Source organism: Telmatherina bonti, assembly GCF_933228915.1.
Source record: "Telmatherina bonti genome assembly, chromosome: 24".
Taxonomy (NCBI): Eukaryota; Metazoa; Chordata; class Actinopteri; order Atheriniformes; family Telmatherinidae; genus Telmatherina; species Telmatherina bonti.
In genome coordinates this window covers 15,718,416-15,733,301 of record NC_136633.1, presented here as the reverse complement: position 1 = coordinate 15,733,301, position 14,886 = coordinate 15,718,416, and the positions used below count along the sequence as shown (strand labels likewise).

Here is a 14,886-nt window from a genome sequence, read left to right as displayed (position 1 = left end):
AGCTTGTCTTGTTTCTATAAAACACATCATCATAGACTGTCTGTATGCCATTGGTAGCATCAGCTGATGCCTTTCTTAAACGCTCCCTCATGTACAGGAACTCGTGCCGTTTTCTTTAAATTCTGGTCTTTCTTTTTTAGCTTCTACTTCTATCACAACTCATGAACACAGACATGGTAATGTGATTCACGTAAAATGATACCATATAGATCCCAACTATGTCCAAACTACACCAGCAACTTGAATCAACGAAACAGCACATACATCATCTAACTCTGTGGTAATGTAAGAAAAAAACATGCAGTGCCGCTGTATCCTTTGTAGGACACATTTGGTAAGTGATACACAACATATACATGACCGTGACAGGCTCATGTGTGGGATGTTCCAAATTGAGTGACCCCTGGAGACAGATGGTGGATCGCTCGGACCGCAGCTATTTCAAAACCCATGTCAACAACAACTCCCAGGCACAGTGGCAATAAGAATGAGAGGAAGCTGTAAACAGAGCTTGTTCTTGTGGTTGTTCTTAATGTCAGCACATTTTGAGAGTGTATACATCTAGGCTTAGTATTACATTTTGTTTAGAATTATAGGATTAGTCTAACACTGTATGAATAAGTATGGCATTCTGTTTTAAACTTTAGTAAGTTAAATTATGTTTTTCTCGACAGTAAATCTCCAAGTACTTCATTTACTACTGCCAATGTAAGATTTGCTTATTCTTCTATTACCATAGGTTTATTTATGTCTTTGTATGAAACTCAGTAGAAACATCCTCCTTACCTGAACTCTGGGTCACCCTCCTGAGTTTTTAAATAAGCAAAGTCAACAATGAATTAAATATTTCCTTAATTTTAATTAAACTGAGCTCAGAAAGTTGCCTCATTCCAGACCTTCAGAAGCCACTCAGGCACTGAACCCTCTACCTATAGTTTCCTGTCCTCTGATTCACGGTCTCCCATAACACATGTGCTTTACTGAACTGAGGCGGAGTATACCACTAAAGCCTCTAAAAGGGGTGAGCTGGCAGTCTGAGATGATCTCTGGTTGTTCCGGGCAGCAGGGGAGGGACTTTACTGTCATTGCTGCCTTTGCCCAGATGCCTGAGAAGACACGTCTTCTAGATAAACTACAACTCCCACTCATCTGTCTGCAGCACCCTTGCCTGGTGACATCATTGGGGGATCCCTCAACTGTGTGGTACCTCCACTCCTTATATGTTGAGTATTTGCAAGGTTGCAAAACAAAGAGCAAATTTTCCTGCTGATAAAGAATTTACCACAACTTAAGGCCTCAGATGTTGACAATTTGCAATAATACACTGCTTTAACTTAGGTAAGCTCTTTTGTCTAACTTTATCGCTCTGGCTGCTTCTGACCTTTAACAGAGGAGGATATGCCCTTGTTCTTGCTCGTAAAAGATGATCTTTAAGTGCTCAGTGGTAAAAACGACCCAACTTTGCCTGTGTGACACTTTTTCCAGCTGCTGGTTAAATCAAGAGAGCAGACGCTGCCAGCTGACATGTGTCGGATCAGAGTGGGGAAAATGGAAGAGAGAAGCTGAAAATGCACATAGTAACAAAATGTTGCTGTGGAGTATCAGTTATAATAACAGCATAACGAAACATCTGTTTTATAACTCGTGTGGTATTTTCCAGCAGAGGTAAAGCATTTGCTGTGTAGTTCATGGATTAAAAATAAACAATTATGAGAAAATTATGAATCAATAAGATCATTCTGGCGTTGGGTTCATCATTTTGGACAACAGCACCCTGCTCTTGAATATGATAAAGAAATGGGGAAAAAAGAGTAGTATTCTCTAAGTAAGTAGTGTATTATACAGTGGCATTAAAGTTGGAGAGCACCAGATCTGAATGGCAGCTCTCTAACTTGGAATTACATCTAATGACCATAATTATGAATAACATAAACAAGCAGGTCCCCGTCGGAATAGAACAAATAGCTTTCATATGGTGTCAATAAATAGCTGCAGCAGAGTTTAAATTAGACTAGTTGACTCATAGAGGCTTGGCTAAAACAAATAGCTAACAACTTATTTCCTATTCCAGTACATGACATGCCACTCTGTGCTTCAGGGGACAAAGCCAAAATCACAGCCATTTAATAATCAGTACAACCTAGAACAGTTTTAATAAGTTTTAATCATTTAAAAATTGTTTTTAAAAACATTTCTGAGGTTACCACGAGTGTGTCTCTCCCACAAAAATCCGCACCTGTGCATACCCTATATTCCCTCATGTGACAGATGCTTTCCTTTATCAAAAGTACAGCACCTGCCTCGATGCTGTATTCTCCTAAGTGCTCGCTTGAGTGTCTTGTTGCTTCACTGGAGCTCCAGAGGCATTTAAAGAGCCATTTAAACACCTGTGGCTAATGGTTTATTATAAATAGACAGTGTGTTACAAACACTGTTATTGCTGTATCAAATGGACGAACTGGGATGTAGATGATACACAGTTAGTGCATTTCTGATTAACAGACAGTATGACAGGAGCAGCCCATTTGTCAGCATGCACACACAGGAATTATTATTATTTGACATCAAATGCTGGAAATAAATGTTTTAGTTGTAGTTAAATTGAAATAAATAGATTTTTAGTTTTATTTTTTCCCTTTTAATAGAATTGTATTAACATAGTAGTTAATACTAGTAATATGGCTCTCCCTGTGTGAAAACAATTATAAACTGTTAACAGTTAAAAATGAATCATTAAATCCCTTTGCAACTACTTTTCTATCCTTAGCAATCTATCATTTTAAGGATTCATTGTCTACAATTTTTTAAATTAATTTATTTTTTACATTTTTTAATTTCTGAAGTGAAATTTCTGAAGAGAAAAATTAATCCAGCCAATTAAAAAAAAGTTTTTCTTGTTGGTGGACTCCAAGGTTTCAAACTTTATTATGGGTGTCACAGTCTTAAGGTTCACACGGTGACCTTATTAAAAGACTAACCCCCTTATACAAAACACATTAATATATAAATTTAGAAACTCATTTTTGGAAGCAAGATTCAACAGATCTGAATGATGGGTTTACATTCTAATTAGGAGGGAAATGTCCAATGATAAATTTATGAGTTTATGCATACTAGCATCTCCAGCTAGAATCCAGAGTAGGAAAAGCACCTATGTGATAAAGTTCTTGTGTGTGAGCAGCAAACCTGAGATAAAAGGACTAAAGACCAGTTAATCAGACAGAAAAACCCTTCGGTTTTTAGAAATCACTAAAGATGAGCCAAAACTATGTAAAACTTGAAATTCAACAAAGCAACAATAAAAGACTGTTGCTTAAAAAAAAGAAAACAAAAACTTCTGAAAGAAATCCTCAAAGATGCAAAAAAACCAACAAAAAAAAACAAACCAGAAGTATTTAGAGTGGTGGATTTTCTTAATGTTCTGTGGCTTTTCTTTAACAACTTAAAAATAAACCATTTTGCTATTGGTGAACATTTGTTTACCACTGAAAGAATGATCACAGTTCTGCCTGAAGGTTTATCTGTCTACTGAAAGGGAAAAATTCTGAGTTCCCATTTGTTATTGAATGCAACTTGACTGGCCCTTACAACAACCAAGTCATTATTGGAGAAACAGTTCTTAATATAAGCCCTTAGAATGTTTAAATATCAAACAAATCTGAACTATTTGCTGGCCATGTCTTTATTCCTGCATTACCATTAAGCCAGTTCAATACCTGGGATCCTTACCAGTTGTCCTTCATCAAACTGCAAATGAGAGGTATCCAAGTATTTTAGAATAAAACTGTCAATCAGTTTGTTGTGTGGTACTCTGAGTTTTCTTTGTTGTGAACGCTAGTGTGAGCTCTGTGTGTGTCATACATGCGCTTTGTCATGTGGTATAACTTGCCTTAAGATTTTCATACAGCCATCTATATCCAAATTTACATTTTTAAGGTATTGCAAAGCATCAATCTCAAATAAAGCTCATCCTACAAACTCTCTGCTACAAGCTGTAAATACAGAGTTATCTACAACCAGCAACATGTTTCAAAAAGTTAGGACTGGGATGTCGGACTGTGGGAAAATGTCTAAAGCTGTCCTGTAGTTTGATAAATCAAAATTCCTCCTGAAGATTTCTTTAGTTAAAAGAGGAGAGGGATCAGAGATCCAGATTGCACAGTTCAAAAGCATCTGAGATGGTACGAGGGGGAGGCATTAGTGGTTCCTATTTACATTTTACACTGCATTCCAATTCAGCACAGTTATACCCAATCACATGCACTAGCAGGAGTGCACATGTACAAACATTTATATACACAGACATACTGTAATGTCACAGGATGGTGTCCAGGATCTTGCCGCAGGATGTTACATCCCCTGTCACAACTCTCATGCCACTGCGACGACAACCAGTCTGCGTGCCATTTCTCAGTGACTGGGTCATCTCAAATACCTGTATCTGTGCAAAACCCTTCAGCAATGACCATCATGATGCGGATGATGTTCATGTTACAGTAGCACTGTTGCTATGCATGTTTTTCTTCCTTTCTTTTTTAAAATTCCTAAAAAGTAAAAGTATCTTTTGTAAAAAAAAAAAATCTGCCTTTAACCGCTTAATATTGGACTATTTATTTTGCAGCAGAGAAAGAGAAAGTGAGACATCCCTATAAGGAATGGGGTGACAGTCCATCAGCGAAAAAAGGTGTCATGGTTGGCGTATCGGTGACTGGCAAAAGAAAAACTGTCACGGTTTTATATTTGCCATGTCTGCCACTCGGACTATCTATCACTGTCCAGCTGTCACAGTTTGAGGTGACATGATGTGACTGTATCAGTGCTTGTCTCGGAGATTGCTTTCAAGATGATGTCACCCATCTGTCTGTCTGTCATCTGAGTGCCTGTCATAAAAAGCTATCTGTCTGGCTGTCGGTTGGTAATTTTGACTTCCTGCCACGTCTGATTCATGTCTTGGAAAGGATCATACTGCAGATTTGGATCTTCTGTCAAGCTGGGTTTTGAGAGGATTCTGGTACTACCTTATGTAGTATTTTGAACAATCTTGGAGCTGATGTATAATCTATGGAGGAGTAAACGTGCCACAATGTATTAATTAAATAAATGATTAATTAATGAAATAAATGTGTCATTAATTTATTAAAACATTAAATGTAAAATTAATTAATTAATTAAATGTGTCATTAACTGTTTCAAATAGAAAATGAATGCACAAATATATAATTAAATATATCAGCTATTCATTAAAATACAATTCATTGCATGTAATAGTGAAATAATTTCATTATATATACGTACATATATATATATATATATATATATATATATATATATATATATATATATATATATATATATATATGATTATATATTTGTGCATTTATTTCCAATTTTAAATAATTAATGACCCATTCATTTAATCAATTAATTAATCATTGAATTAATACATTGGAGCACTTTTACTCCTCCATAATAATCTGTACTTTATTTTTATATATGAAGGGTCAATATTATAGTCAGAAACAGTGAATGTTAAATGAATAAAAACAGCTGAAGTCCACCTCACTCCTAAGAAATATTTTATTCTTTTTATTTCTTATTGTTTCAAAATGCTGTGTGGCTGAGTTTGCCTCCTATAAGGTGACAAACAGAATCACGTCAGGATATCTGGGCTGCATGTCTGCCTCTGTAGGCCCCTCTGTCTACTGACTGGAGGATGTGTTTTCCATGCATCTGTCCACCTATCCATCTTTCACTTATAAAGGATCAGTAGCTGTCATAACAGTGCATCTGCCTGCTGTCTACCTAGATGTCAATCTGTCATCTGAGGCTCTTTGGAGGCTTTAGAGAACCATATTTACTTCTTAAAGAAACAAAAGTGCATGCTATATATAGTGAAATTCGCCCAATATAACTATGTATCAGAGAGACTTTGTCACTATTTTCTCAACCCAAAAACACACAGGAAACAGTCAGCAGCAGGATATGTTGGTCAGCCATCATCTTTCCAATAATATGTGACAACACGGATGTTCTTTGGTTGAAAAATACTGAGGCAGAAACAACTGTCTGCTGCAGGAGGGGAAAGAATTTGCTTGAACTCAATTCTTTTTGTTTTGAATTGTTGTAAATGGTCCAGTTCTACTACTCAAGGGCAAGCGTCCTGCAGAATTTAGCTGTTCCCCTGCTCCAACACACCAGACTTGAATAAAATGAATCAACATGGATCTGCCAAATAATGGTCTATTCACTTTAATCAGATTGAATCTAAAACCTGCAGGATAGTAGGAGGACTGGAAATGGACATAAATATTGGTGTTAATATTTACATGCTTTTTCTAGTAGAGGAGTAATTCCACAATGTAGCGTTGCTACAAGTAAAGGAATTGAAAACATATATATCAATAAATATGAATAAATAAAAAGAATAAAGTCAGATAGAAAGACAGGCAGCAGTACAGTAACAGAAGCCATATGGAGACATCTTGACAGACAGTAGGAGAAAGGAGGCATTAAGAGATGAGGAGCGTCTCAGTGGGGTTTCCAGAGCTGCGATTTGAACCTGCTGCTGCAGCTCACTGTGCTGTCAGCAAGAGGTCTAACTAGGTACATTATAGCCTCATACATGGGTTGTTTTTAACATACCTGACTGTGCTCCATTTCTACGTAGAAGCCTTTGACAAAAAAACAATGTTTGCCACATTTAACACGCGCAGCTTTACTGATTAGACACATGCTTGCATTTCGTGCAATCTGATCCTTCATATTGCTGCTACTTTTAATTAGAAGTATTTAACTTTACCACAAAAAGTTTACCACTAGGACAGTTTGTTAAACAAACCCTACATGTACTGCATCCCACTGCAAGCACTCTGGAGCACACTTGAAGTTACCAATCAAAGTCCCTAATAGTTTTGGTGTACCCAAATTGCAGCCCAGTCATAAAATGTTCCACACACAAACTGCTCACTCCATGACTCATTTTGAACCATATAGATGCCAAACACGCAGGATGCAGCAACGTCGACATGGAAACACAATAAACAGACAAACAGACTCTTGACTTGGTAGACCAAGCGGACAGAAAGTTACACTTAATTCTGTTTTTAAAGTAAAAATAAATGTCTAAAACATCCTTGCATTGCTACACAAATAACACATGTAGAAAATCTGTAGGCATGATCAGATTATATTTGAATTGAATGTATGCTATAGGCAAACATGTGACTATCTAAATTGAACGGAAGCTTCCCAACCACTCAGAAAAGATGTAAATCTAATGTCTTACACTCACCAGTCTTGTTCAGCTGCTCTTTAATGACTCCTTGAGTTTACCTCATTCTTTAATCTCTCCTTGTATTTTACTCTCTAATGCAGCCAAACCTTTGAAATCTAAAGCAAAATGAAATTCTCACGACCTGTAAAAACCCTCTCTGATCACTGCTGTTTTACTCAGTCTCTCCGATTCTGTCTCACTATCTATCTCTGTCTGTCTCTATCCAGCTATTCCAGACATGTTTGAAAGCTCTGCCCCTGCCAAATATGGGAAGAGGGCAGTAAACAAGAAAGGCAGACTGCGCTGTCACTGGGCTTGCTCTTCTACTGGACAGCATACCACACACGACGGGATGAAAACAAACACATTTCTTGTGGCAAAACAGTACTTCTAGTAGGGGAAAGGAAATCTTTATAACACAAAGTTCATGGAATCATAGATTAAAAATGTTTAAATCTGACCCACTTCTGGTAATATGCCAATTTAATTATTAGCTCTGTAACATTATGTAAATAAAAAAATTCAGAAAAAGAAGGTCAAAACATATTTTTTAAACATTAAAATTTCTCTATTTGATCCTGTATGGCATTTAAAAAACTCAGTATCATTATGAAAGCAAGCACTCAACTGTATCTGGCATAGTGAGTGGTGAGGGTGCCATTACTGGATATAAAAGGACTATTCACCCAAAACTCAGTCCTTTTCATCAAGGATGGATAGTGGTTAATTATAATTTGTGGCAAGCTGTCAAAAAAAAAAAAAAAAATCTCAGCGCATCAACAAAATGTAGCAAAATAAATAAATAGAGTTTTAATGACTTATTTACCAAAGAGGTTTGGTCTTTTGTAGTGTCAAAATATCTGGTTGGTCTTCAAACATGTTTGTATTTCGAAGACAAAAAACACTGATGGTTATAGCATTCTTAAATTGCAAGACCGCGAGAGATTATCTGTTCACAGTGATCAGTGTAGCCCAAGCAGCAACCTCTGGTGGTTAAAAGTAAAGCCTATGTGGGAATGCAAAAAGTTGCAGTCCCCCTTTCATCCACTAGGGGCTCCAAAGTACAGGAAATTCCCAAAGAGTCCCATAATAAAAAAGCCAACTTCACAGCACAAATGAACATCCTGTTTTAAAAAAAACAAAACAAAAAAAAAAACAAAACAAACCCACACATTTAAGGTTTAATAGGTCAAGTTTACCTCATGACAAATTTGGTAAGAGTGAATTTCTTTATAACTCGTCTGTTCAGAATTTATTCGCAAAATTCTGCATAATTAGGGGCATGAACTTTTGATTGACATGTACTCAGTGTAGCACAACCACAGTTTTTAGCTGGCTTAGCCGCATGACTTAAGCCTGCAGCATCCCCCACCAGAAGCGAAAACCTTTTTCTGGTTTTTGAGGCCGTGAGAAGAAAATGACAGTTATTTTGTTCTGGCAGATGTGATTAAAGACAGTTTTTGACACATCCAGCTTGCAGAACTTTTGTCTTGTGGGGCTTCAAGAAGTATTGTGTGATTGAGGTTTGCGTGGTAAACACAGAAAAATATTTTGGTGATGCAGGTAAAACTAATTGCACTGATAAAACAGCTGATTGTGGTGGTGAGAAAGTATGAACTATTTATGTAACAAGCTTTAACTTTAATCTGCCTATCGTTGTTAGCTGGTTAGCTTACGTTAGCTCTGGCTAAGTTCAGTTAACTCTTAGCTACAGGCAGGTCGGAGTTTAATAGAGGTCAATCATCCACCCCCGGGCTCTGTCCATCCTTTATATACAGTCTATAGTGTAGCTGGTGTATGGAATTGGGACCTTCCCTCTATTATTTTTCCATACCCACTTCATTCACTTAAAATTTGCAAGGAGACCGGAGCCTGTCTCAGACAGACATGACGTACAACAGATGCACTCCTAGGATTAACTTTAAAGTTCAGAATGGGCTTAACATGCATGTTTTTGGACTCGGACATACTTGGAGAGAGCACAACAAGCATACATAGAGCACGCAAACTTAACACAGAAAGGTCCTGGCTGAGGTTCAAAACTGATTTCACGCAACACAGCCTGCTCCTCGATCCAGAAATGTAACCTTAAGGTGTATTACACAGGAAAGTTTTGGATAAGTTAGGAATATAAAATCATGCTAGGTTCTATGTGTCAAAGATAAAGGCCATTCAAGCTGCAACGGGCAAAAGTTTAAGTCATTTCTTTTCTTTTTTTTTTGTCTTGTCCAGCATTTAAGCTGGCAAATTGGATTTTCTGGATGCTGTATTCTGCTGGGCAAATTTACTTTGCCAAGGGAAACATCATAGATATAATGCTCCCCTTGATATTCTGGATTTTAATTTTATTTTTCTATTTATTTTGCATAATTGTTTGTATTACAAAGTTTGTACTGCTGGACCGGACCGGAGAGGACTGAAGAGGGACAGAAAGAGAATTGAAAAGAACAGAAAACACCTTGTAGAGAGAAAAAGAGAGAGAGAAAGAAAAAAAAGATTGAAAAAGAGAACAACCTACATACATTTGCGTGTATATAAGCACACATACACATCCACTTATATATACACACATCCATACACCTATACACACTGGAGTCATGTTCCCCCTGAGGGAGGGCGAAGCCATCAACTATCAGGAAAACCCAGAACTCACAAGCTAAATTAGACACAAGAAAACCAGCCGTTGTTAGTAAATGTACCTGCAGGCGACTCAGTGACTGTGTCACATTCAGAACATACAGAGTGGAACGTGTTCAGAGAAGAGTGATCATGCCAATGTGGCCCCGCTCACCCACGCAGGCAAGAGGAAGGCCCAGAGAAGAAGTTTAAGTCATTTCAACAGAACAATGCCAGATCTCGATCTGTACATCTCACCACAGCTCCATAGACAGTCGGTTTGTGTTTGACTGGCCTGCTTGTAGTCTAGATCTCCACAATATATTCAGCATCATGAAAAAGAGAAATAGACAACCATGGCTGCTGAAATACTGATCATTAAAAGGAATGAAGAAAAGATTTTTCCCAAAATGTACCAATACCAGTGAGTAAAAGGCAGCCTGTTAAACAAGCCTAGCTAGCAATTCTAGCTTTATTTATAAATGTAATCTTCTGATGAACTTTAACAAACTTGTAAATAAATGACAAAGTGAAGTTTTGGCTCTATTCTCACAACTTTTATCGAAATTTGCAATGAAATATCCATTAATGTCACTCTAAATCTTGCTGGAAGAAATAAAGGATTGAATGTTTATTGCTTGAAGCAAGCTTCTGCTTTCACACATCACCATTATTCATTTTCAAGAGACCTGATTTGCTTATTGTAACTCATGGATCCCTTTGAGGCCCAAACGATGGCTTTCTCACTTGTCTAACCTCTGTCAGCAGGTGCTACAAAACCACAGATCTGTTAATAGAGCAAAGGCATCATATACAAATTGCACAGCAAGGACACAACCCCCCTATGTCTCACATTAAACACTGTACAGGACCTATAGTAACATACAGCTGGCACAGCCTATAGCAATGAGCTGAATTCACGCAAAATCAAGTTAAATTGACCAGGAGTAGAAGCCAAACACTTTCTTTTACTCGTATGGTAAGTGTGAAATTGACACAACTTCAAGCTTCCTAATCCTGCAGACTCCTTTAAGACACCCATCTTTCACTGAGCCCTCTCGACCAATTTTCCAAGGTCAGTGGTTAAAAATGGCGGTGGAAATAGTTAGCCGAGTCCCCAGATGCATTCAGACATCAGTGCCTGTGGGGGAGAAACATTCATTTAACACCTAGACAAATAAACATGTCTGGATTCTTCCAGTGATGCCTGATGAGTAATTATGTCCACTGAGATGTAGCATGTAAATATAGACACTTCTCTCATGGAGATTCATTCATTAAGCAGTCATGTTTTAGTGTAATTTGCACTTAATTGACACTGATTAAAGGCTTTCTTACAGTTCTTCTGCAACATTTTGGCTTCTCTCCTTTCTTGCATCTTCCAAAACAAGCAAGACCCTCCAGCATGACCTCCCCCAAGCCTTGTAAAAACACACACTGTGTTCCTGCACCAGCTTCTTCTCAAGTTCCAGATTCTCGCGTTCAAGCGTGAGAGCAAAGGCTGCAATTAAAGAAATGAATAAACCGGCCGAGAGCTTTTTCTGCTGAGCGCTGAGAACACAGCCGCCCATTCAATTAGGATCAAACTTGCAATCCTGGCGGTTCCTGCTGACCTTCTTGCAACACAGCAATTACCGCGACGGTTCTCTGGGGATGTGCATAAAAATGAAATGGTTCTTTGCAAAGCCGTAAAAAAAGAAAGAAAGAGAAAAAAGAGTCCCATACATGAAAGTGGATGCAACTCCAGAGTCATTGCCAAGTCCTGATTGGCTCAGGGAGAGTACATCCATCTGTTTGTGCAGATTTCATAGCAGTATTTGTAGTAGGGGTGTAGAGACAGCTGCATGTTAAGTTTAATTTAAATCAACTTCTTTGCATATTTGTGTTTGCCATTCATTTTCCCATTGTAGTGATGCAGTTCTCCAGGCTCCAGGTATGCACAACTCAAAAATAAATAAGCCTGAGCCTTGGCAAAACACTTAGATCAGGCCTCTTCAAACGGCGGCCTGTGGGCAACATGCGGCCCAGAACCAACTTCTGTGTGGCCCAGCTTATGTAAAACAATAAAGATATTAACAAGAACCTTCAGTCATTCCGACGCTGGTTAAGTAGCCTACAATCCTACAGTTGTGCAGACCATGAATGCAACAATTGGTTGCCTAGCAACATTAACCCCAATGAGTGTTGTTGTGTTTTGAAGTTGTAAGAGTAGCGCTAGCTAGCATGTCGTTCTCTGTCCCAAAATGCAAAACTGACACCGAAAACCGCAGATTTAACCCCACCTGGCGCCAAACCGATGTGTTTAATCAGCGATGAGTGTGTGGCAGTGTTTCAAAATTATAATACGAGGAGGCACCACATAGAGAAGTTTACTTTGATATGACCGTTTTATGTTAAAAGTTAGGAGAAAAATAGGGTCTGACTGAAATGATCATTATTTTATTTAGTGCATTTGCCCTTGTCATGTGGGACTGAATTTAAAATAGAAGATGAATAAACTACTTATTTTTCAAAATGTAAATGTCATTTTTACTCATTTATTTTACCTTAATCTATTTACTGGCTCTGATCATCTTTTTTTTTTTTTTTTTTTTTTTTTTTAAATCTGGACCACCTGAATATCTAATTGAGTAGCCCTGACTTTGAGTCTTCCCGCTACATGTTTTTTGTGTGTGTGAGTGTGTGTGTGTGTGTGTGTGTGTATGTATGTATTGGCTCCCCCCAAAAGCCTGTGTTCCATTTTTTGCTCCGAAAATCCCCAATACTTTCTTTTTCCTCACTTCTTTGGATACCATAGAAACAAACATCCACATTAATAACAAATATTTTAAAAAATCTTGGACATTTAACACCCAGTGCCTACATTTTACATTTCTGAGCTCTTGGCACAAAAGCAATGGAAGTGTTGAACACTTGAGGGAGTCGTGCCTGGTGGGTGTTTCAGGTTTCAACTTCCCACTGGGGAGGGGGTGGCCAGTAGCAGGGCGACTGACGCCCCCCTATTTCTGCAGCAGCTATTTAAAGGCCTAACTGACAGGTCAGGAGAGGAGAAGCAGGAGGAGGAGGGCGGTGTCGGGCTTTAGAAGCTTTACAGGCTGCAGAGACTCTGAGACGTGGCTTCTCATCATCAGGGTGCAGCGTTTGCCACAGAACAGCACCTCAGCCTGTCACGATGGTGGAATTTAGTTTTCAGATTGTATGAAGGAAAACCTCAGTTAAATAGATTAATTAATTTACCCAAAAACTACCAATAATTGATCCCTTCTGTTTTGATTAATGAGCACAGGTACCTGTGCAGCTCCAGGTTATTTCCATCTCAACCTACACAACAGCACTGGACAAACCAGACTGTTTATCAGTATAGCCGGCTTTGTCTCCCATCTATCCTAAAACTTTTTCAAGTTTCTCTCATTTTTGTTGAATTTATTCGTTTTTTGTTTTTTTTTTTGTTTGTTTTTCTTCCTTTTATGTGCCTATTAGCCAATGCAGTGTGCTTAAATGTCATCAGGCCTCATTAGTTTTTTTTTTTAAATACATTTTAAATCGATGCTTTCCCCCCTTTTTTTGTCTGTTCCCTTGTTTTCAACGAGAGATGTCTGTGCATTAGTTCCAGACAAGAGCTTTGAAGGTAAGAGGGAAGCAAAACTAGTGAAACAGCAGTTCTATAACTTTAGTGACTGTGGATGAATAGGAACACTCCCATTAGTGCCCATGTTTGAACATACCGTGCTCGCCATCTGCTGTGTCCTCGCAGCGTTGATCAAAATTGTCGTACGAGTCCCAACGGATCAAAGGGTCCTGGGTGTTGTAATCCACAGAAACACTTGGGCCATTCTCCAGGTGGCCCAAACCTTCAGGACACAAGGTGTGATGGGTAACAGGATCCACACACAGAGCATATTAAACGCCACATTAAATATAAATCGAAAGAAGGGAATACAATAACATTCTGAATATAAAAAGTCACAAATTATTCATGTTCATTGGGTTACACCACACCTTCTTATTCCATATGGTTACCTTTGATTTTTTCTGGTCCATACGAGAAAACAAACTCCACCTTCCCGTATTCTGGGAACCTCTCATCTGCACCAAAACACAAAATTACAGAATAATGACAAAACTTTATTTCTGGCCTTTTCTTTTGTCTTAAACAGTAGATTTAGCAGAAACAAGTAGCTTCCTGTAACATGTAAGCAACATATTATGTGAAACCTTATCTCTAATTGTAGTGCAAATTACATTCCACTTTTACCTCCAGTGATTGATTTGCAAATATTTCTTTTATTCATTTAGATAAGTCAGCCAATTAAAATAAATTTACATTTTATGAATTTGAAAATATCCAATGGTTCCAGTCTAATTCTGTATGATCGTGAATGAATGCTGAGCTGCTTTCACCACCAGAGGACCCTGTTCACTGTGAAACTGTGGGAAGCAGAAAAACTTTCCCTGGAAGGAGCACTGAGAAACCTTTCAAGAGTTCACAAAGGAAGATTGTTTTAACATTTCATCTATTTATATATATATATATATATATATATATATATATATATATATATATGTGTGTGTGTGTGTGTGTGTATACATATGTATGTAAGTGGGTATGTATGTGTATTATCCCTGTATGCATTGATCTCTTTCTCTTGTTTTCTCTGTTTTCCTTTCTGTTCTCTTTCTGTCCCTTTTCTATCCTCTCCGGTTTGATCCAGCAGCATAAACTCTGTGATACAAACAATTATCTAAAACAAATAGAAAAATAAAATAAGAATCCAGAAAAACAAGGGGATCATTATATCTATAAAAGCTCCCGTTGGCAAAATAAATTTGCTCAGCAGAACATCAGTCTGCTTGCTTAAATGCTGGACAAGACAATTAAAAAAAAACCATTTCAGCTTTAGTTTTTGAATATTTCCTGACACTGATGGAACTTAAGCCAAAAAAAGTTTGTTTTGTCAGCCAGTTTTCTGGACATTTTGAGCATTTATAGCTCCAGT

The 14,886-nt window shown here is 37.8% G+C and overlaps 1 protein-coding gene across 3 annotated transcripts in view; it reads right to left on the bottom strand.

Annotated features, from left to right (window-relative positions):
• The window catches only part of tns1a (tensin 1a), a 68,036-nt gene that overhangs the window by 19,626 nt on the left and 33,524 nt on the right, over positions 1 to 14,886 (bottom strand). For all 3 annotated transcript variants that reach the window (XM_079263794.1, XM_079263795.1, XM_079263796.1), the window contains exons 14-15: positions 13,910 to 13,975; positions 13,615 to 13,740 (exon numbers count right to left, since the gene is read on the bottom strand). In XM_079263794.1, the coding sequence (XP_079119920.1) occupies positions 13,615 to 13,740; positions 13,910 to 13,975 (192 nt within the window). The remainder of the gene's footprint in view (positions 1 to 13,614; positions 13,741 to 13,909; positions 13,976 to 14,886) is intronic.